Source organism: Podarcis bocagei (assembly GCF_964188305.1).
Source record: "Podarcis bocagei genome assembly, chromosome: 4".
NCBI classification, from domain to species: Eukaryota; Metazoa; Chordata; class Lepidosauria; order Squamata; family Lacertidae; genus Podarcis; species Podarcis bocagei.
Genome location: NC_138128.1, coordinates 16,879,135 through 16,899,740, shown reverse-complemented (window position 1 = coordinate 16,899,740; position 20,606 = coordinate 16,879,135). Strand labels below are relative to the sequence as shown.

Below are 20,606 nucleotides of genomic sequence, written 5' to 3'. Positions count from 1 at the left end.
GTTCTTCATCCCTAAATAAGGTGTCGTTCATCCTCCATCTAAAGGAGCCAGTTGGTGTTAGTTTCATTTCCATCTTAACAGCATTATGGTCGGAGCACGTTTTTGGGCAGATTTCCACTTTTCTTGTCTTTGGTGCCATTCCTCTAGTTACCCATATTTGGTCAATTCTAGTCCATGTCATCTTGGCTTCAGAAAAGAAAGTTCCCTCTCTTCCCAAGGGATTCTTTGTTCTCCAAATATCGACTAAGTCCAAGTTGTCTATCATCTCGAAAAATGTTTTCGGTAGTCTACCATCCTTGGTGACTACCTGTCTTTGTGCCTTATCCATATTTGTAGATACTACTCCATTCATGTCCCCCATCAAAATCAGATTATAATCCAAATAGTCCATTAAGGTCTCATGCAACTTTTTAAAGAATTCAGATTTCCCCTCATTCGGTGCATAAATTACTACTATCAAAAATTTCTCTCCTTGAACTTGAATTTCAAATGCCACAAATCTTCCTTGATCGTCTTTAAAAATAAATTCCGGTGATAGTCTCTCCTTTGCATAAATCACAACTCCTCTTTTTTTAACTTTATCAGATGAAATAAACTCCTGTCCCAATCTCTTGTTAATCAATACTTTCCTATGTAGCCTTATCACGTGTGTTTCCTGTAAGCAAATCAAGTCCAATTGTTCCTTTTTTAGTAAATGAAATACACTTTTTCTCTTCTGAGGGGAGTTGAGACCATTACAATTCCAACTTAACAGTTGCAGAGCCATGATGGGGTTACTTCGCTTTACCTCCAACTGCGCCAAGTGTTTGTTCTTGTTCTGTCGGTGGTGTCACTTTCTCTGGACCATGCAATCCAAAAGATAAGTTTGCTATATCTAGTATTCCTTTTTCCAGTGCTTTTGGCTCTTCTCCGGATTCTGCTTCTTTCTGTAGATCTTCTCCGTGATCCTTCAAAAACCTATCTTTGTCATTGACTGATCTTATTTTTATCTTTCTTCCTTTATATTTAAAGGACAGGCCTTGAGGGAATTCCCACCTAAAGATGATTCTATTACTTCTCAACAGGGCAACCAGATCTCCGTAGTTAAGCCTTAAGTCCAAAAGATGTTTTGGGATGTCCTTAAATATCTCCACACTTGAGTTGTAAATTTCTAAAGTCTTTTGGTAATGCAGATTCAAGATTTTGTCTCTCTCCTCTTTTGTTCGAAGGGTAATCAAACAGTCTCTCACCTTGTTCTTCCTTCCTCCTCTTCCAAGTCTGAATGCACTCACTATCTTAAATTCTTCCTTCCCCAAATCCTGTTGCCAAAAATCTGCAAACTCCTGTGTAAGAAATTCAGTCAAGTTATCTTTCTCAAGTTCTGGTACAGCCCTGATTCTTAAATTTCTTTGTTTCTCCTTCAATTCAATCATAGACAGTGTCAAACCGTGGTCCTCGAGTTGCTTATAAATCAGTGGTATCTTCTCTTGAATAGCAGTTGCTATATCTTTTGCTTCTTCGGCTGTCTTTCGGGTCGAAGCAGATTCCTGTAACAATTTTTCAATAGACTCTGTGTTGGTATTCACCTTCTGTCCCAAATTATTAATGCTTGTAGTGTTTTGGTCAATTTTAACTGAAGCTTCAGCTACTTGTTTATTTGTTTCAGCTACTTGTTTAGTTAAATTTTCCAAAGATTCATTAATTTTCCCTAGTGCCTGAGCCAAAACGTCTTCAGACGACATTCCTTTTAATTTAACTTGTGGAGGTGCAGCCCCTGGTAATCCAGATGGTCCAGAAGGGCCAGATGTTGAAGCTCTTCGCTGCGACGCAGTATCTGTCCGATAGGGTCTGCCAGACCTAGTAGTTTTTTCCTGAGTCAATTCTAACTTTCCTCTTCCATCTGCCATAACACTCTCATGGGAGTCCAAGGTCGATCCCACGGCTGGAATTTGTTTTGGAATGGAAAATTCCCCTAGCCCAGTTGTTATTGTAGCAATGTCAAACCTCCTCTAGGGGGACACAGTGGCAGCCGAAACTTGCAATTTTAAGAAAAGAAAATAGTCCTTATAAGTCCCCCAATTCACAGGAAAACAACAGTTTCAGTTGCACTTAATCAGTTACTTTAATCAGTTACTTTAAAGCCAGGAGAAGTCCAGAAACACTGTATCTCTCTTGCAGAGTTAGCTGTCAAAAGTCCTCTGCTTACCGATAGTGCTTTTCACAGAGCGGCATTCCTTGTCTCAGGGCAGTCCGTTCCCAGGCTCTAAGCAGTGGATTTTAGCTTCCTTTCCCTCTTTTTTTTGCAGATAAATACAGTTCGAACCTTTCCCCCCTCCTCTCCTGCAATCCGGAGGGGAGATCGCTTTCCTGATGTTAAGATTTAAGTCTTTTTTCAAATGTCTTTCAGAGTTTCCGCTTACAGTCTCTTTGCTTTGATCTGTTTACAAGAAAGGAAGGCGGACTTCCTGTTTATACCTTCCCGCTTCGGTGCCGAATTAAATTATTTTTCCCTTTAAATCCAATTTAATCCTACTCACGGGTAGTTACTTTCGAGGTCAGATTGTCCCAGGAAAAAGTCAGCGCTCTCCGGTAACGGCTGTGCGGCTTCACTCCGCGGAAGAAGCAGTCGACTCTCAGCACCGCGCCACTCACCCCGTCTCGTTCCAGAGCCCTTAAACGGGTCCCTTCGCTATTTGGGGGGGTGCAAAAGGTGCCCGCCGAGTCCCCACGTTCACAGGCTTCACCCGCCTGTGATTTTTGAAGGGTCCCCGCTTCGCCGCAGCGGTCAGACCCGATCCCACGGAGCTGGTCCCTCAGAAGCTCAGAGGGAGTCTGCCATTACCGATGGCGCCAACCCGGAAGTCCCTCTGCCCTTTATCTTCTACTTCCTGTCTTTGATCAGCATTAGCTCCCTTTTGTTCTGGGAACACACCAAAGTCATTATCTTGTTCACAGCAAGGTTCCTTTCCCAAAACTAATAATAATAATAATAATAATAATAATAATAATAATAATAATGCCTCCACTGTACTTACATTACACCAGGGCTGATGGGAGTTGTAGTCCAAAACAACTGGAGGGCATCAGGCTGGCTGAACTAGAGCCACAAAGATTGAACCTACAACTATATAAATACAAAGCATGAGTTAGCACTTAAATATGCTCTCTTGCGCTAAAGATTCCAAAAAGGTTTCAGAGATGGACCTTGGCTGTACATATAAAACTGAAAGTTAATTGAAGGGAAAAGAGTAGGCATTTTCAACAGTAGAACATATGTCACCAGATAAAGAGCTTAGACTTTTGTTTATTTTCAAAATCTGTTTCTTCAACCCTCTGCGCAGAATGGACACACACACACACACACTTTTGGGCTCTCATAACATGATTAACTGTATGGAAGTGCTTTTAGTCCATAAAGATTCTGCCCTTCCACCCTTTGCCTAATAAACCGAGACAGAATTAGCACTAGGTGAGTGGTTCTGCCTGCTGCCAAGAAGGGTTTGCTGAGGGTAAAACTCTAAAAGCAGAGATTAACTTGTCTTCATCCCTATAATGTGCTGTACAGTCCGGATTTACGGAATAGGATCAGCAGAGAGTCCTACACAAATGCAGTCTTGGACAGCTGGTGCATATTCTTTTACACAAACCCAGCTTCAAGGTTCTTAGCTATTTCACAGTCCTTATCTGGAGGGGCCATAGCTCAGGGAAGATCCCCTCATCTGCATGCGTAAGGTTCCATTTTCAGTACCTACCATCTGTACCGGAAAGGACCTCCAAAAACTGGAGGTCTACAAGAGACCCATGCCTGAGACCTTAGGTAGTTGCTGCCTCTTGGGCTAGATGGCCCAGTGGACTGGCACCATATAGTCCGGCATCCTGTTTCCCACAGTTGCCAACCTGAGGCCTATGGCAAGTACAAAGCTTGGAGAGGAACAAACCATAAGCGCTGGTTCACATGTAACACTAGGCAGCCTCTCATTTGTTTCTTCACAGCTTTGGAAAAAGGAGCAGTCTAATACATGCAATTTGACCAGTGTGCAATGCCAGGCTACTTGTTTGTTCAAGCTGTTATACTTCCTCTTACCATGACAAGCACACTGGGTCTGAAAATAACTTTTCATATATAGATGGTACCTCCAGTATTCTTAGCTGATTTCATTCTGGCAGGGCCTGGGAGGTAATCCTTCAGATAAGCAGGACCTGTACAGTTTTATATTCCTCTCATGTATCATTGATATTTACAACATATCTGTTCTATTATAAATCATGCTCTTTATTTTTCTCTCAGCTCGTACCAGTTTCACCAATAACTAGTGGAAAAGCCATCTGTATCCCTCCATAACATGACTCCTCGAGATCACATGAGAAAAATGTCAGTCCTTGGAGAACAGGGAACCTTGGAAGACAAGCATTTATACCGGTTAGCAAGTGGTATGGCAGCAGGCGGTAAGATGGAATACTGACCAACATTTCGGCCCAAAATATATCAAAGACCACCCATTTCTCTAGCAATCCTCTTGTGTGTTAAGATCAGCAGAAGGGCCCCTTTTGGAAGTTCTACCACCCCTAGAAGTGAGGGGAGGCAGTGGCCTGGGAAGGGGCAGCTCCTAGGTTGTGAAATTCCCTCCCCAAAGATGTGCCCTCATTATGTAATTTCTGTTGCATACCCTCCAACATCCTACTGGTCAACACTGGGACGCTTGTGGGAGCCAGCTGATTCGCATTAGAAGACCAAAAAATTAGCACCATTTGGTCCAGCACTCTGGTGTGAGGCAGGTGATTTGTACGAGAGCATGAGACCAAAAAACTGAACATTCCAGGATCCAATCAGAAGTGATGATGGCTTCTGTAATTCTGGGATGTCCCACTCAAATCAGAACGGTTGAGGGGTATGCTATCATATGTTGAAGACAAACATCTTTACCCTGGCTTTTAACACATGAGATACATGTTTTCAGGACCCACTCTAATTCTGTGACTTGTTTCAGTTTTCAATATTTAAGTTCAAACTATTGTCCTGGGACCTAATGGTGAAGAGTGGGTAAAAAATAGAAGGGGGAGAGAGAGAGAGAGAGATTAGATAGAATAGAATAGAATAGAATAGAATAGAATAGAATAGAATAGAATAGATAGTGATATAATGAGAGAACTTTGGCAGGTTGATATTGAGAGCAATGGCTACCATACTACTCTACCTAATTAAAAGTTTCTCCACATTTCATTATAAATTCACTTTGTTTTTAAATTATATGTGTAATTTATGTGTGGTATCACACTGATATCTGTTGCACAAGAACAATATCTAAGTGGAAAAGCGGGGGAAATTGCAAATTATTTTACTGATTGCAATTAATCCCATAAAATACCATTTATATGGCAGCAAAATATTTTGTTCTCCTGTTTTTCTTCAACTTTTATTAATGTTAGATAAATTTATCAACTGAATTTAGCAATGGAATTCTTAGAACCTTGAAATAAGGGGGTGAAGATACTATTTCAGATAATTTTCTGTTTGGACTCTGATTTCTGGCATCTATGATGTATATTTACTCAAAGATACATGGTCTGATTTGTGTTAGAATTGCGACAGCGACAAGAGATTATAATGAGAAACCAGATGATGGCAGTAAATCCACAACTAATGGGAGCAGGTCAGCAGAGAATCCAAGCCATTCCTGCACAGTTTGAGCCTCGGTTCATGGAAAGGTATTTCTCTTTCAACTGTTAAAGAGGCTTTGCCTAAACTATTAATTATGAAGGAAAAAACACATCCTCTGCCTGCAGCTATCATAATGCTTAACGAATGATTATACTAGTTATGGATTATGAGAACTGTCATCCAAAACATCTGGAGAACACCTGGATGGAAAAAGCTGACCTCAAGACTAAACTGCACCATATATTTACAGTGGTATCATACTACTTTAAAAAGCATTGACTTATCCAAGAAATCATGGGAACTGTAGTTTGTTACTAAGAGTTGTCAGGAAACCTCCTCCCCACAATTTCTCTTATAAAGCTACAATTCTCAAAATTGTTTAACAGTGAATCCCTCTTCCCAGGAAATGCTGGGATTGGAAGCTCTGTGAAGGGAGCAGGGGTATTCTAACAACTCAGTGCTAGTGGTGGTTTTTGTGTAATTGTTACTGAACTCGCCCTTTATTGGTGGTGGGTAAGAAATGTGAGTCTGACATACTTAACATAAATTAGCCTTTAAATATGCATTGGTTTTCTACAGAGTATAAGCACTGGATGGTAAAAGAACAGTCTTGTTTGATACCCACAAGTTATTGTATTAGTTGCATAATGTCTAAGCATAAAATAGCATATATTTGATTGGCAGTTCTAAAAATGCTTTAAAGCTTCCCCCCCCGACTCCCCCCACTTTGCAAGCTGTGGCACTGTCTCTTTCTACTCTTATCATGCTCTGTCCATCGGCAGGCAATCTGCTCATCAGTAGGGGGAGTGGCTCTGCCAAGTGTTTATTATAGCTGTATTCCAGGGCTCTGGATACCGAATGAGTAACCATAGGCTGTCTGGTCTATTTTGCCAATTAGTGTGCCATTTATATGGCCGCAAAATATTTTGCCATCCTGTTTTTATTCAACTTTTATTAATGTTAGATAAATTTATCAACTGAACAGCTTTCCTCTATAGTAACTGCTGCAAAGATGCCCCTGCCTTAACCAGATACTTCTCTACCATCCTAGAGATTTGTTACCGTCAACTGAGATGTTGGCACCAGCTGATCCCAGGCAGATTCACGTAGCTTCCCACCTTGGCCCTTCGGTTCCACAGCATGCCACCATGCCAAACCTTTTATCCAACCGTGTTTACCAAGGGGCAGGTAAGAGACAATGATGGCTGGAGCATTCTCACCCATCAATAACGGTTGTCATAGTGCTTGGCTGGGGAACTTGTGGCCTTCCAGATGCTGAATTACCTCTGGTCACTGGCCATGCTGGCTGTGAATCCAAGGACTATGGCAAGGTGACACAAGCCCTGAAACAGTTCCTTCCTGCCCATATCTTCCTCTACATTGGGGGATCAAGACTGAAAAAACAAACTTGTAAGGAAAACCAGCTATTGCTACATGTAAAAATGAAAATGAAGGCAGCTTACATCTTGCTTCAACTCTATGATTCTGTGATTCAGAGCTACTGTTTAATACATAGCCGCAAAGCTATGCACATCTCATCAGTTAGTTAATCAGCTTGTGTACCCCACATGGTACTTCCCATGCACAAGTGGGAGGTGCCAGTGGGCCCAGCAAAGCACCATAATTTGCAGAAGTACAATTTTTAAAGAGAAAAAAACCACTAGCCCTCCAGTCAGTTGTTGCTTGTCCAGCCATCTGCAGGTAGTATGCCCAATGACTGAGCATCCTCAGTGGATATGGACTACTGACTGACAGTTGCAGAGGTGGGTTCAGAAACCGAGGTGGGAGGAGGAATGGAATGGAATAGCGGAGGCTGGCTGGAACACTGAACAGGACCACACCATAGTGCAACATTTTGCTGCAGATCCCATTTGTAAATAACATTAGCAGATACGATGAAATATTAAGAACACACTGTCTAACAACCAGAAATACACCCTGAGAGGTAGGAACCATGAGGGGTTGGACCATGTGAAAAGGCTAGACTGCCATCTATGGGTAGAGATATTGAATACACCATGATCTTTATTACAGGCTGTGGGGAAAGGATGTGCCATGTTAACAAGCAATCAGAATCTGGGTCATTGAGACAGTCCATTCACATGCTTGGAATTCTTCAACTGTCAGACAGATTCCAGAACACATATGCATCTTTCACTTTTCCTCGATGCAATACAAAATATACATTCACTCTTCCTCTTAGCAAAACATTTCTATGCCATGTAACATTTTTCAAATAGTTATCTGTTGCAAGATTTGGATTGAAAACTGGCAATGCATGCAGACCTCAGCTGTGGAGTATGGTGGCCAGTGTGCTCCACTAAATTATTTTATGCACCGCAAAATTCACAATATTCAGTGGGGGTAAGGGTGGGGAAAACCACTTAACTTTTGTGTTTAAATGCTACAGTCCAAACAAGCACTTCACTTGGAAGCAAGTTCTATTGGAAATCAGTGGGACTTCTTTACAAGTAAAATATACTTCAGATTGTGGTGCCTGTTAATAATGTCGATCTGGTTCTCCAGGAAGTGAGGAACTTAAGAACATCAGAAGAGCCCTGCTGGGTGAGGCTAGTGGCACACCTAGTCCAGCATCCCGTTCTCACAGTGGCCAACCAGATGCCTGTGGGAAGCCTGCAAGCCACACATGAGCACAACAGCATTCTGCCCACCTGTGATTCCCAGCAACTGGTATTTAGTGGCCAGGGAAAATGCTCCTCACCAATGACTGGGTCAGGCCTTTGAAAGGAAGACAGCAGAGCTTTTTTAAATTTTAACTTTTTTAAGTTTTAAGATTTCCCCATTGCGAAGCCCAGGAATGAAGCCCTCATCTAGGGCACTGCATGAGATGAGGTGCAGGCTTAAACAGCAATGCTAGGGAAACTGTGGTGTGACACAGCCCTTGGCAGCAAGGTGCCAGGAAGTTTGCTAGATAGTGAACGAGTCTGCAACTGAAATTCACTTGCCCTATTTCTTTTGCAGAAACCCTTGAGGGTTTTTTTTAAAAAAATGCACATCACTGCATGATTACATGTTGTAGCTATTCTTCTCTCCAATAGCTGCCCCTTCGTTTGTTTTGCGTGCATTAATCTGCATCTACATGACATAACTATTCAACTAATAATATTTAACCCCCTACCCATTTATTTTTTTTAGGCTATAGTTTCCTCCAACCAGAATCCATGGAAGCTGTAACCAGACGGCAGGAATTGGTTCAGAAACAAAATATTGCCAGGTAGAGTAATTTCAATAGAACTTGGAATAATAACGGGGAAAGGCAGGCCTCTTAGTTTTTCTGCTAGTTTTCTTCACTGTCCTACTAGAGTGAATTAAGATAGTGGGCACCTATAACATTTTGACACTTACCCATGCTTCACACTTGGGGCCTCCTGGCAGGTTTCCCACGGTCATCTGGTTGGCCGCTGTGAGAACAGGATGCTGGACTAAATGGGCCATTGGCCTGATCCAGCAGGCTTTCTTATGTTCTCCTTGTAACCTGTTTGTTCAGTATTTATCCTGGTTTGCTTGCACAAAGTTTACATGGTATTTAGTCTATGTCTTGTCTTTACTGAATATTTCTTCTGATTTGTTCACGGGGCAGTTATTCATCTTGATTTGCTTGTTGGGTGCTTACATGCCTTCTTGTTACTCATTTGTTCATCCCACACATTTCTGAGCATTTCCCCAACACTTTCCTGGCCTTTTTTTGTTAAGTGAATTTGTTGTTCTTACAGTGACAGCACACTTTAACTGCACAACCCTAAAGTTCCAGTATGGACTTGTATCCCTCCTACAAAAGTAGTGGCAGTCTATCCTCAGTATGAAGTCAGCTAAGCAGTATTATTGGGTTTGTGGGCTGGAACTGGTTAAGAGTTTCAACATGACTCCTCTTCAGGCATTCAGTATGAATCCATGAAGGTGCTCTCAGGCACAACTGAGCTAGCCTGCCCCCTAGACGCTGAAGCATATATCAGCCATGCCCCCTGGCCAACAGAGTCTGCATTAATCTGAAGGGGGCCCTATGCACACTGAGCTTCCTCCGTGGGGAAATGAACTATGCTCAGTTGGGAAGGAGGCATATAAGTTGGGTCAATGTTCAAGCATGAGAGCTACTCTTTGTTTTCCTGCTTTGGTGAAGTGATCATGTGATTGCCTAACCATATGCTGAGCTCACACAAACAGCTGCATTATATAAAGTGGCTCCCTCAAGGCCTCAGGCAGAGAAGGCTAAATAGTTCATCTCCTTTTATGCATTCCTCATTGCTTATACCATGTTCATTGCATAGGATGGAGATGGAAATGAATGCCATTTTCCAACAAAAAGAAATAGAGAAAGCTCACCGCAAGGGATTGTTGGGGCTGGAAGGCCCCTTTCTTTATCACGGCATGCCGGCTAGCCCAGTTGCTTTCCGAGGGAGGCACAGGGTACCCGAGGGCCATCTTCCTAACGACTTGTACGTTCATCGTACTACTCTTGACGAACTTCACGGCAACACCATGGTGATGGCCACCAGCCCGTACCCACCCGTCAGCACTCTGCAAAGAGAGCGAGGCCGTCGGCCTGGCAGAAGAGCTGGGAATCACAAAGCCACCGAGTGTAACACCAATGGCATCAAGAGCCAAGCAGAGGACAAGAGCATAGACCCTTCCTCCGCAACCGCTGAAGAAGAGAAAGACGACAAAAAAGAAACAGAAGCGGAGATGCTGAGCAAGCCTGAACAGAACAAGGTCCAAGCAGAGCCTTCTGCTGCAGCCACCAAAAATGACAAGGAATACGAGCATGGCTTGAGAAAACACTCTGGCAGCCATGAAATGCCCAGCGAAGCAAATGGGTGCAGCAACGGAAATGAGAAAGATCACAACAGTTCTTGCACAGCCTTTGATGAGAAGTACACTTATCCGTCAGCGTTCACATTCTCTGCTCTGCCATATGGCTTCTCTGTACCCAGCAACCCACTGCTACCGTCAGGTAAGTTCAATCTACCTGCATATCACACTTTGGAGACCTTCTTTAAAAAGTGAAACGGCAAAAATGCAACCGTTTTCTGTGTTTAGCACTGAGCTGTACATGGGCCTGCTTTTTCAAAACCTCACCTGAAAGCCATGGACATAGTCAGGATTTAAGTTGGGCGGGGCAGGATCACCCACCTATCATCCTCCTCGGTCTTGCAGATTCGGAATGAAATGTCTCCACAACAGCTGTTTTAAATTTTCTTTTGACCTCAAGTGCTCATAAATACCTGTCAAAATCTTTCTACAATTTCTACTTTTAGTTAAGTATTTTTATCTATTTGATCAAATAGCAGCTGCTCACCCCACCCCCACCCCCCGGCTATGCTCAATGTGAAAGCCTTAGGAAATTATTTTTTTGGACAGTGGTGACAGTAGAAGTATGGGTAATGAAGGATGGGGAACATTTTTCCACCCATAGGCTGCATTCCCTTCTGAACAACTTTGATGGGGGGGGGGTGCTAGTGGTGGATGAGAGCAGAGACAAAAGGTAGGCAGAGCAATAAATGTAAATTTTACCTTTTACAGTAGGTTAGATCCCACCCACTCACACATTCCTCTCTGTCGTCCCCCCCCACACACTTCCAGGCAAGCAGCGGGTATTATCTTAATTTAAGGACATATTCCAGGCATAAACTCTCAAGGAGAATGACCTAGGGAGAAGCAAGTGGCGGCAGCAGCGGAAACAGGTGGCCCAAGGGTCAGACAGAGAGACCTGGAGGGCAGCATTTGGCCTCCAGGCCAGAGGCTCATAATCTCTGGAGTGTGGGATGTAGAAGGGAATGGCATCGTGACTGGAGGTGTAGGAGGAAGACAGGTAGCAACATGCAGTGCAATTCTGCCACCTCAAGAACTAAGCTTTTTATACTAACTACAGGAAGCTTTCTTTTTAAAAAAGTAATCTATTTTTTTCAGGAAATCTAAATTCTGTGTTACATATAGGTTGTGTGTGAAATCCATATGCATGGAATCATAGGTACGTAATAAGGAACAATGGTGATACAGAGTATTGTCATGGATAAACTAAAAGCTGCATCGAAACTGTGTGCAGTGACCCATTTTATTCAAAGCATGACCAGAAAAGGGGAGGCAGAATCCTGGAACCCTGAGGGGGTCAAAAACAGAAGTCAGGAGACCCCCTCCCTGTCATCATGCTCTGCTGCAAATCATCTTGTTCCAGGATTTCTCTGAAGAGGAGAAATGGCTGTTGTGGTTACTTTACACAGAGCTTCAGTGTAATATCTAATTTAACCCCTAGCATACAACATAAATTCAAAACCTGCACGTTAAGATTTGATTTGCTTGCCACTCACTGAATGCAAAAACTATTTTTTGCTTCCATTCCCATAGCCACTTCCAGCCTGATTCTGAATGGAGAAGACATTTCTGCCATTGAAGATATCCGCAAATGGACTGTTGAAGACGTATACAGTTTTATCATCAGCCTTCCAGGATGTTCTGACTATGCACAGGTTATTGCAACAGCTGAGGTTTTCTTAATGAGAATGATGGTTCATGAAGGCTTGACTTCTTTTATTTAACCAACAAACTTCACTAACAACAAAAAGAACTTTGGTGTAAGAACTGTAAGGAAAAGGAAGAAAAGCATAGGAAAATCCAGTTGGAGTTACAAAAAGATATTTCCTTTCGGCCTCTCCCTTCCCAAACCATTCCCCTTAAAGGAATAATATAGGTTCAATTCAGGTAGTCATAAAGATTAAATATTTGTTTAATCTTCTACAAAGGGATCTATCAATGGTTTCAAAATATAAAATTGTTGGCCAAGGTTCAGCCAAAAACAAAGATGTTTAAGTTGCCCTCTGAAATTTATGGGTCTTAATTTAATCCAGGTTTTGTGGAGTTGTGCCCCTACATTTTTGTATATTTTGATTAAAAATTAAATTTTAAAAAATATTTTTTTAAAAAATACTTAGAAATACTTAAAATACTTAGAAATACTTGCCATGGAATAAATGTTCCAATAGTGTGAAGAAGAGCTAAAGCATTGTTTACACTGGCACAGAAAATGGTCAAAGAGTACCTGAAGCTGCATCCTTAGTAAAGCTAAGCAGGTCCAGACCTGGTCAAAACCTTGGATGGGAGACTAATGGGAACTCCATGCAAGAAGAGCATTGAAAGGCTGGGGTAGCCAATCTGGTACCCTCCAGATGTTGTTGGACTCTGGCTCTCATCAGCATAGTCAATGGTCAGAGACCATGGGAGTTGCAGTACAACAATATCTGGAAGGCATTACATTGGCTCTCTCTGGGGTAACTAGGGAACCATTGGCTAAATTCCTCTCTGAGTGATACCTCTAATGGACACCAACCAAGAGGCACAGAGAATGAAATGCCTGTGGCAAGAAAATGCACAGTACTGATTGACTACTAATAAGATGCTTGTATTGCAGGGGGTTGGACCCTTGTGGCCCCTTCCCACTCTACAATTCTAATAGATGTTGTGAGTGGTGGCATAGCCTAGCCACCTCCATTCGCTCACTTCTCAAAGTGACACTCCAGGAAAACTAATTGTTGAGATTTGGACAGGTTACAATTTAAATCCAAAACATAAACTAATCAGTAAAATTAAGTTACTTTTTGGCTGTCTGTCTAAGATCTTCCACATCTAAAAGTGGAACTTTACCTATCAAAACCCAGTCAAAATGAAATGTTCTGGCACTACAGTATTTCTACGCAGGTGAATCTCTGAGTGTAGGTATAGGGACAGCATTTGGAATACTTTTCTGCAATACCAAAACTCTGGATTTGGCACACTGATGAAATTTATCCTGGTGACTGTGATTTTCATTAAACAAATATATTTTCCTCTACTCAGAGCATGTGTTTGATACTTTTGGTAAATGCCGCAATGTGGAAAAATTGAAAAGTGTTTTCACCAACCACATTTTCCTTTTTTGTTAAAGATATTTAAAGATCATGCCATTGATGGAGAAACCTTACCACTACTCACAGAAGAACATCTTTTGGAAACAATGGGATTAAAACTTGGACCTGCATTAAAGATTCGGTCTCAGGTACAGCCAGTAGACATAGTGAAAATCAAAATATTGAATAAAAGATGTGTCCTTGAAAATGTGTGTATGTCTAACATTTTCACTCTCTTGTTGTGGCTTGTGTTGAGCTCTCTGCCTGACCCCAAATGATAGGTAGGAAATTATTTCTGTAACATTTTAAATTCACAACATACTCTGCTCTTTAAAAATGTAACTGGACAGAAGACTAGATAGGTCTGCTTTAAAAAGCTGGGATATTACTGAGAATACAGAGGGTATCTTAGTGATATCCACATCTGGCTCAGACATTGAGATGCATGCATCCCCACAATAGGTTTTCAGGATATGATTAAAGAACAGCTTCTATGCTCTTGGTTCATTGTTTCCACACCCAACTGGAAGTGCAAAAGTGGAACAAGAGACCCAGAGAGTCACTAGCACAACATGAAGTTCAGAATCCAGTAGCATTCCAAGACTCACAAAATAAGGCTGAAACTGCCCTGAATTTTAATAGCAAGCATAGTTAGAAACATTTAACCTAGAGACTGAAACATCACTGAGTGTGCATTGCAAAGCCAATGTTGGAATAGTTAAAATTAGTCCAGTCCAGTAAAATTGACCAAAAATCCCATTTACAGCATGGTTAACAATAAAACCTATGTTTAACAGATTATTACAACTGGGAAAGGTACAGGATGTACAGGATTTAGAGCGAAAATCCAATATGCCTCCCATCTATACAACACAATGTGCATGTTGTACAGTATATGCCAATGTCATCAACACTGGCTGTGTGCATGTGTGTTAAGACTGCACTCTAACTTTTATGCAGCACACACATTTGGTAGCCCGCATATGATTAAACTGACTTCCAAAACCAAAAAAGAGACGTGTAAATGTTTTTAAAAGAAGCAGCTTCCCCCTTTCCTTCCTTCCCCAGACTAGTAAAATATTGCTTACTTTAGCCTTAATTCTCTGGCTGTTCTTTTAAAGAAAAAAGGTTAATAAAAATCCACTTCCCATTTATCTATACAAACAATTAAGATTTGGTGCAAGTCCATCCTACATAGCTATCTTCTGTCAGTTTGAATTAACCTTATTGGTCTTGAAATACTGTTGTTTTTCATTTTAATCATTGCGCAGCTCTTATTGTCTCCTCAGCTTCTCTCTCCCTTCCTCTCTTTAACCTTATCTGATCAAATCCATTACTTGCACTATTGATGGCTCAGAGCATGATAAATGGCAGTACTTGCAGAGAAGAAAACACTGAACTATTAAGCAGGGGTAGAGGAAGGGGGTGCGGTGGGGACGGTCCGCCCCAGGTGTCACCAATGAGGGGGGTGACAAAATGGCGGGTGGCACTCACCATGGGGCCTGCAGAGTGCCCGAGCCACGCGTCTCTCCTGGGAGTGACGTGGTGGCTTGGGTACCCGCAGGCTCCACACTGCCCCAAACAGTTTTCCCTCCACCTCTCCTTCAGCTGTAGGACAGCTGAGTGGGAGGAGGCAGGCAGACTCCTCGGAGGCCCCACGGAGTGTTCTGCTTGCTCCGCTGCTGCTATTAAGTGCCACTTTTCCTTTTTCAATATGAATTGTGCCAAAGCACTTCAGCCATGCCTAGATTTGGAGGAGAGGGAGAGTCAATAGAAGAAATCCCTGATTAATTTACTAGTCCAATTTGCTGCCATGAAATGGCTGGATCACCCAGAGCTAGAAGGCCCTAATGTCATGTCCTTATCAGTCCTGTGGACAATTTGCTATAGAATGTATGTGTAAAGTTAAGCTGGGCATCAAATGTAATCATTATTTTTAAAAGTAATTACTGTAATTGCTTATCTCTCTAAAGGTGTCCCGGCGTCTGGGCAATGTATTCTACATGATGAATCTTCCTTTGTCCATGCCCACTCCATCTGCTGCGAGCAAGACTTCTGAACCAACTCCAGATATGCCATTGCCTCTTCAGTGCAACAGTCCTCATGATGCTCTGACCAGTCCTTGCTCCCAGGACCCTGAAACTTCAAAAACAGTTGAACAGATAGTTGCAGAAAGCAGGGAAAATACATCTGATGTAGTTGGAGCTCAGACTGATTTCCAGTTGATCAACTACCAGAAAACTTGAAGCAAGTGACACAGTAGAACAGGCAGTATAATGAAGCCAGTGGATTTGTAAAAAAAAAAAGTTTAAACTTTGGAAATGTGAAGTAACCTGTGTTCACTACAGTTTATTAAATTTATTTTTTTAAAGAACTGAAATCTGCGCAATTTATTTAGTAAACATGAATGCATCAAGGGAGTTTTCCTAAGTCCCCAATAGGGACTTTGTATGGGAAGCTTTGTATACTGCTGGCCTCCTGCTCCACTACTGCCCTTAGTATTCCTGGGGTGTATGTGCTAAGGGCAAGTGGGAGGCAGGTCAGAAGAGGTATAGATTCTCCCAGGATGATAGTCCATCAAGTGGGTTACAACTGTAAAAGACAGGAGGCTCTGCAGATATTATACTTGTTCTCTTCTCGGTCCTCTAGCTATTTTGTTGGACTGCCAACAGGGAAAACAAAACATTATAAAAACAGGAACAAGTAAAAACTGGAATTTTGAAGCGATAGATCCAGTCTTCTGGGTCAGGGAAAGCCTGGGCAAATAAAAGTCTTCACAAGGCATCTGAAGCAATGAATAGACGGTTTGCTCCAGAAGGATGTGGAATCCTTCCGGAGATTGCTTGGAAGAATATAGAGAGAAGAATGGACAAAAAATCCCTCCCTCCTTCCCATTAGCAGGACCTTACACAACACTGCATCCTTTTTCACAAACAAAAGGGACCTTCTAAGGATACAAACAAGGACACATTCTGTCTGGTTACAGATAGGTAGCCGTGTTGGTCTGCCATAGTCAAAATAAAAAAATTCCTTCCTGTAGCACCTTAAAGACCAACTAAGTTAGTTCTTAGTATAAGCTTTCGTGAGCATGCACCATGTATCTGAAGAAGTGTGCATGCACACGAAAGCTTATACCAAGAACTAACTTAGTTGGTCTTTAAGGTGCTACAGGAAGGAATTTTTTTATTTTGACATTCTGTCTGGTGAACCCACAATTTTTACGCTGGATATTTGACTCACGTTCAGAGTTGCTGTGTGTCAACAATTGGTTCAGCCTCCTCCTGTCACTGGCCATTCAAAAGTTCTATGAATCTATGCAAAAAAATTAGGATAAAAATAAAAACAATAAAATGATATGTATTTTACAAGCATTTCCCACAAGCTTTAGAAGGATAAGGGCATTGGAAAAATGAACAGAAACCCATCAGGAGAAAGCAAGCTAAACTGCAGTCCAGACATGTTTTGTTTTCCTAAAAAGAAAAATCTTCCAATTATTATTATTATTATTATTATTATTATTATTATTATTATTATTGTTGTTGCCTAAGAATAACTGCTGGAAGAGAGTTGTCAAAAGACGTTACAACATATGAAGACTTTGTTCTTTTAAACAATCCAGTCTACCACCACCTTGTAGATACATCACTGCATCTGCCAGTAACATCACTGTGGTTTTAAACACAAATTAGTAAGAGCATTTGCTCACTCAAAATGGGTAAATAAGTTACTGTAACAGACAATTCTAATATTTTATTTAGTTTGTGGATATACTGTATGCTGTTATTTCAAGTGGTACATCCTTTTTTATCTCTGTCTCTGTAAATAAGGATTATTCTTTAGTTGTTCACCACAAGGCTTTTGTTCAGGAACAGGACACACTTATTCAGTTGTGAATTCAGACTCTGCTAGTCCCCTACCAGTCTATCATGACCATGCTATTTCTTTGCTTCTGGCTGAGCTACTTACAGTTAGTGGCTTATCTTTTCTGTACTTGCTGGACTTGAGAGTCTCAAAGAATGTTGTTTTGTGGCCTGCTATAATCATTTCCCCCTCTGAACTGATATAAACAAAACGATTTTATTACAAGGATTTTAAACAGAACATGGGCTCTCTCTTTCAAAGGAAATTGGCACTACAAAAGCTACCTGATTATTGTGCTGCTCATAGAAGAGTGACCTCATGGAAGAGTGAGCAAAACAGTACCTATGCCTTTGCTTTTGAAGTAACATTTTTTTATCTGGAAAGGCTTCATGAAAGGTTTTTGGTTCATTATTTCCAAATAATGATGAAATCATGAGGAAAGGGAGGTTGAATACAGATCTACTTACAGCAGGGATAAGACACCTTGTGGCTCTCAAAATGTTTTTGGACTATAACGTTCATCACCACTGCCCATACTGGCTGGAACCAATGGGAGTTAGAGTCTAACAACATCTGAAGGGCCACAGGATTCCCACCTCTGACTTACAACCTTTTCTTTCTCTCTGAAGAAGAGTTTTAAGATTATTATTATTACATTTGTATGCTGCTTAATGTGGAAATAGCTTTCAAGTGGTTTACAAGTATAAAGCCAATTACACATACATTCACATATAAACACCCATATTTAACATATGCAAGAAAACAATCCAGTTGAAACAATACATCAATTAAAACAGGTGACTTAGGTCAATAGATCAAAGAAATGCCTGTGTAAACAGGCCCATCTTCCATTCTTCTTTTCAAATGTTTTCATTTCATGAGGAATTGCATTTAGAAATCTTGGGAGTTGTGTGCAAGGACATGCAATTATTTTCTGCCCGTCAGGTCTACATGAAAAGTAAGAATACAGGAAAGCTAAGAACCATGTTCCATTCGTCATAAGTATTAAGTTTGCAGTAACGGAATGGGCATCAAGTGGCTTACTTAGGAACACTGGAAACTGCCTTATTCTGAGATAGGCTATTGGTCCATCTAGCTTGGCTTGTTTACACTAACTGGCAGCAGCTCTCCAGCGTTTCAGACTAGGGGCATTCCCAACCCTACCTGGAGATGCTGGGGGCTGAACATGGGACCTTCTGCATACAAAGCAGATACTCTACCACAAAGCTATAACCCTAAAGGAGATACCACAGCCCCGTCCTTAACGTCTTTAACAGCAAGGCAAGCATTATATACAGTGGTCAAGAAAGACCAAGAGACAGAAGCTGCAAACTACACTTTATTTATATACACCACAGTTGTGCATTTTTAACAGTTGTGGAATATTTGTCGAGAACAATAAATATCAATATATTGTTTGCTATTCTCTCGGGAATTACCAAGAGCAAGTACTTTTTAACGTAAATTTCCACTGTCTAACCTAGACAGATATTTCAACAAGGTGGTTGGGTTTTAATCAGTTACTTGAGTAAGCTCTTGTAACCACTTCCCGTTACAACTGTTGCTTCAGTTAAAAACCTGCAATTCTTATCGCATTGTATTCCTTCCTGCCCAGCAACAATACATCTCTAGAATGTGAACATTCCTACAATAAACTGCAATGGTTAGGAATAAGCTTTTACATGGGACAGATATTCTATTGCTGTAAGAGAACCTCTACAGAGAAATCAATATTTTTGTTCAAAAGCCTGATGTCTAGGATAACAGAAGAACTACCCTATCATCTCTATGAATATTAATATATTTGTAACTTTTTCTTTACCACCCTTTCTTTAAAAATCCAAGAAGATTTACAACACATAGAGTTTAGGATCTAGTGGATCTCTGGCTGAGCTGGTAGGTTCTGGGGTAGCCAGGCTCTGCTGGTGTAATTCCTTAACTGTTGCTCAGCCAGAGATACACTGACATATTTTCCCCATCTCAGATGAGTCAAGCCCTGGCTGATTTTAAGCTGCCATAAGCACTGCAAGAAGGTGTCCTGGAGGTTCAGTGGGACTGGGAACAGAGAGTGGGAAGTTCATGTGACCTGGGTACTATGGTGTCAGTGGCAGCACATACCATTTGCCTCCCGAGGCGAAATGGGAAGGTGCCCCCCCTCGCCTACTGGGGTCACATGGCTGCAACTTGTGGGTTCTTGGTGAGATCCTGCGAGAGGTCGGTGCGATCTTGCAGGAACCTGGAAGCCACATCTCCCTGGCTCTGGCAGCAGGGGACAGAGTGTCCCGCACCATGGGAGACTTGAGAAGCCACAGCAGTGACGAGATCTCGCAGAAGTTCTATAAGATCTTGCTGAAAGGGCCGGCCAAAGACATTTTTTGCACCTGAGGCAAACCACAAAATGGCATCCCCTCCTTTCAAGGGAAGAAAGGGTGAGCGAACACCTACATCAGGATCTGCTGTCCCTGTGGATCCTGCTGCCCGAGGCGGTTGCCTCACCTTGCCTCATGGGTGGGCAGGCCCTGCCTTAGATCTGGCGAAAAGGATGGTGTTCAAGTCAAATGCTATTTTAAAGGTTCAGCCACCAGCAGTCTCTCCTTCAGGAGTTAGGACCAGGTGTGTACATTGCACCATCCTGTTTTATTCCAGCTTCTTGTGTACAGGGATTTTTCTACCAGCAAGCCTACCAAATGGTAACTTTAACCCTGAGGCCTAGTTTTAGCACTTATGCTTTAATATTTCAATATAATTCGTTTGCTTTTACGGACACTTCGATTGGCATTTGTTTTGACTGTTCGAAGTCTTTTGTTCCAGTAGCCAGCGGTATATAAATTTGGTTTAATAACCGAAACAAGTAAAAACGCCGCGAAGGGCGACGCGATGACCCAGCGTCCCCGAGCGGCAGTTGCTGTGGGGAGCAGCTGCTTCTCCTCAGGGACAGACGCCCTCTTGGTCATACACACCTTCAGGCATATTCAACACCACGCCATCCCGGCACATGAAATAAGAAGCGTGAGGGGAAAATAAGTCGCACACAATTTATTCTGAAGCGCCGCATAGTGTTTTCTTTCAAGCCTCTCCCTCAGCGACCCCGTCGCTGCCCCTCACCTGCCCTCAGCGCCCCTCCCTTCCCGCGCGAGAGGAAAACCAGAGGGCGGGAAAGAGCCCGGCAGACGCCACGCGCCTCGCCGCCCTCCTTTATCCTCCCCTCCCCT

The 20,606-nt window shown here is 42.1% G+C and overlaps 2 protein-coding genes across 7 annotated transcripts in view; one reads left to right on the top strand and one right to left on the bottom strand.

Moving 5' to 3' along the window:
- Nucleotides 1-20,493, bottom strand: part of LRRC31 (leucine rich repeat containing 31) — a gene marked incomplete at its 3' end in the record, with an annotated part of 53,834 nt that extends 33,341 nt beyond the window's left edge. The window contains exons 1-6 of one of the 6 annotated variants that reach the window (XR_014007048.1): nt 16,774-20,493; nt 15,484-15,675; nt 11,962-12,232; nt 6,701-7,032; nt 4,275-4,375; nt 3,015-3,103 (exon numbers count right to left, since the gene is read on the bottom strand). The other 5 variants (XR_014007049.1, XR_014007050.1, XM_081190268.1 and 2 more) reach the window with 5 other exon arrangements.
- Nucleotides 4,323-16,508, top strand: SAMD7 (sterile alpha motif domain containing 7; the record flags this gene model as incomplete). Its single annotated transcript, XM_081190738.1, has 8 exons — nt 4,323-4,425; nt 5,559-5,685; nt 6,690-6,826; nt 8,795-8,873; nt 9,925-10,607; nt 11,999-12,120; nt 13,572-13,682; nt 15,507-16,508. 8 exons carry the CDS (start codon nt 4,323-4,325, stop codon nt 15,777-15,779), a joined length of 1,635 nt encoding a protein of 544 aa, XP_081046864.1. The 3' UTR covers nt 15,780-16,508.
- Nucleotides 20,494-20,606: the final 113 nt, after the last annotated feature.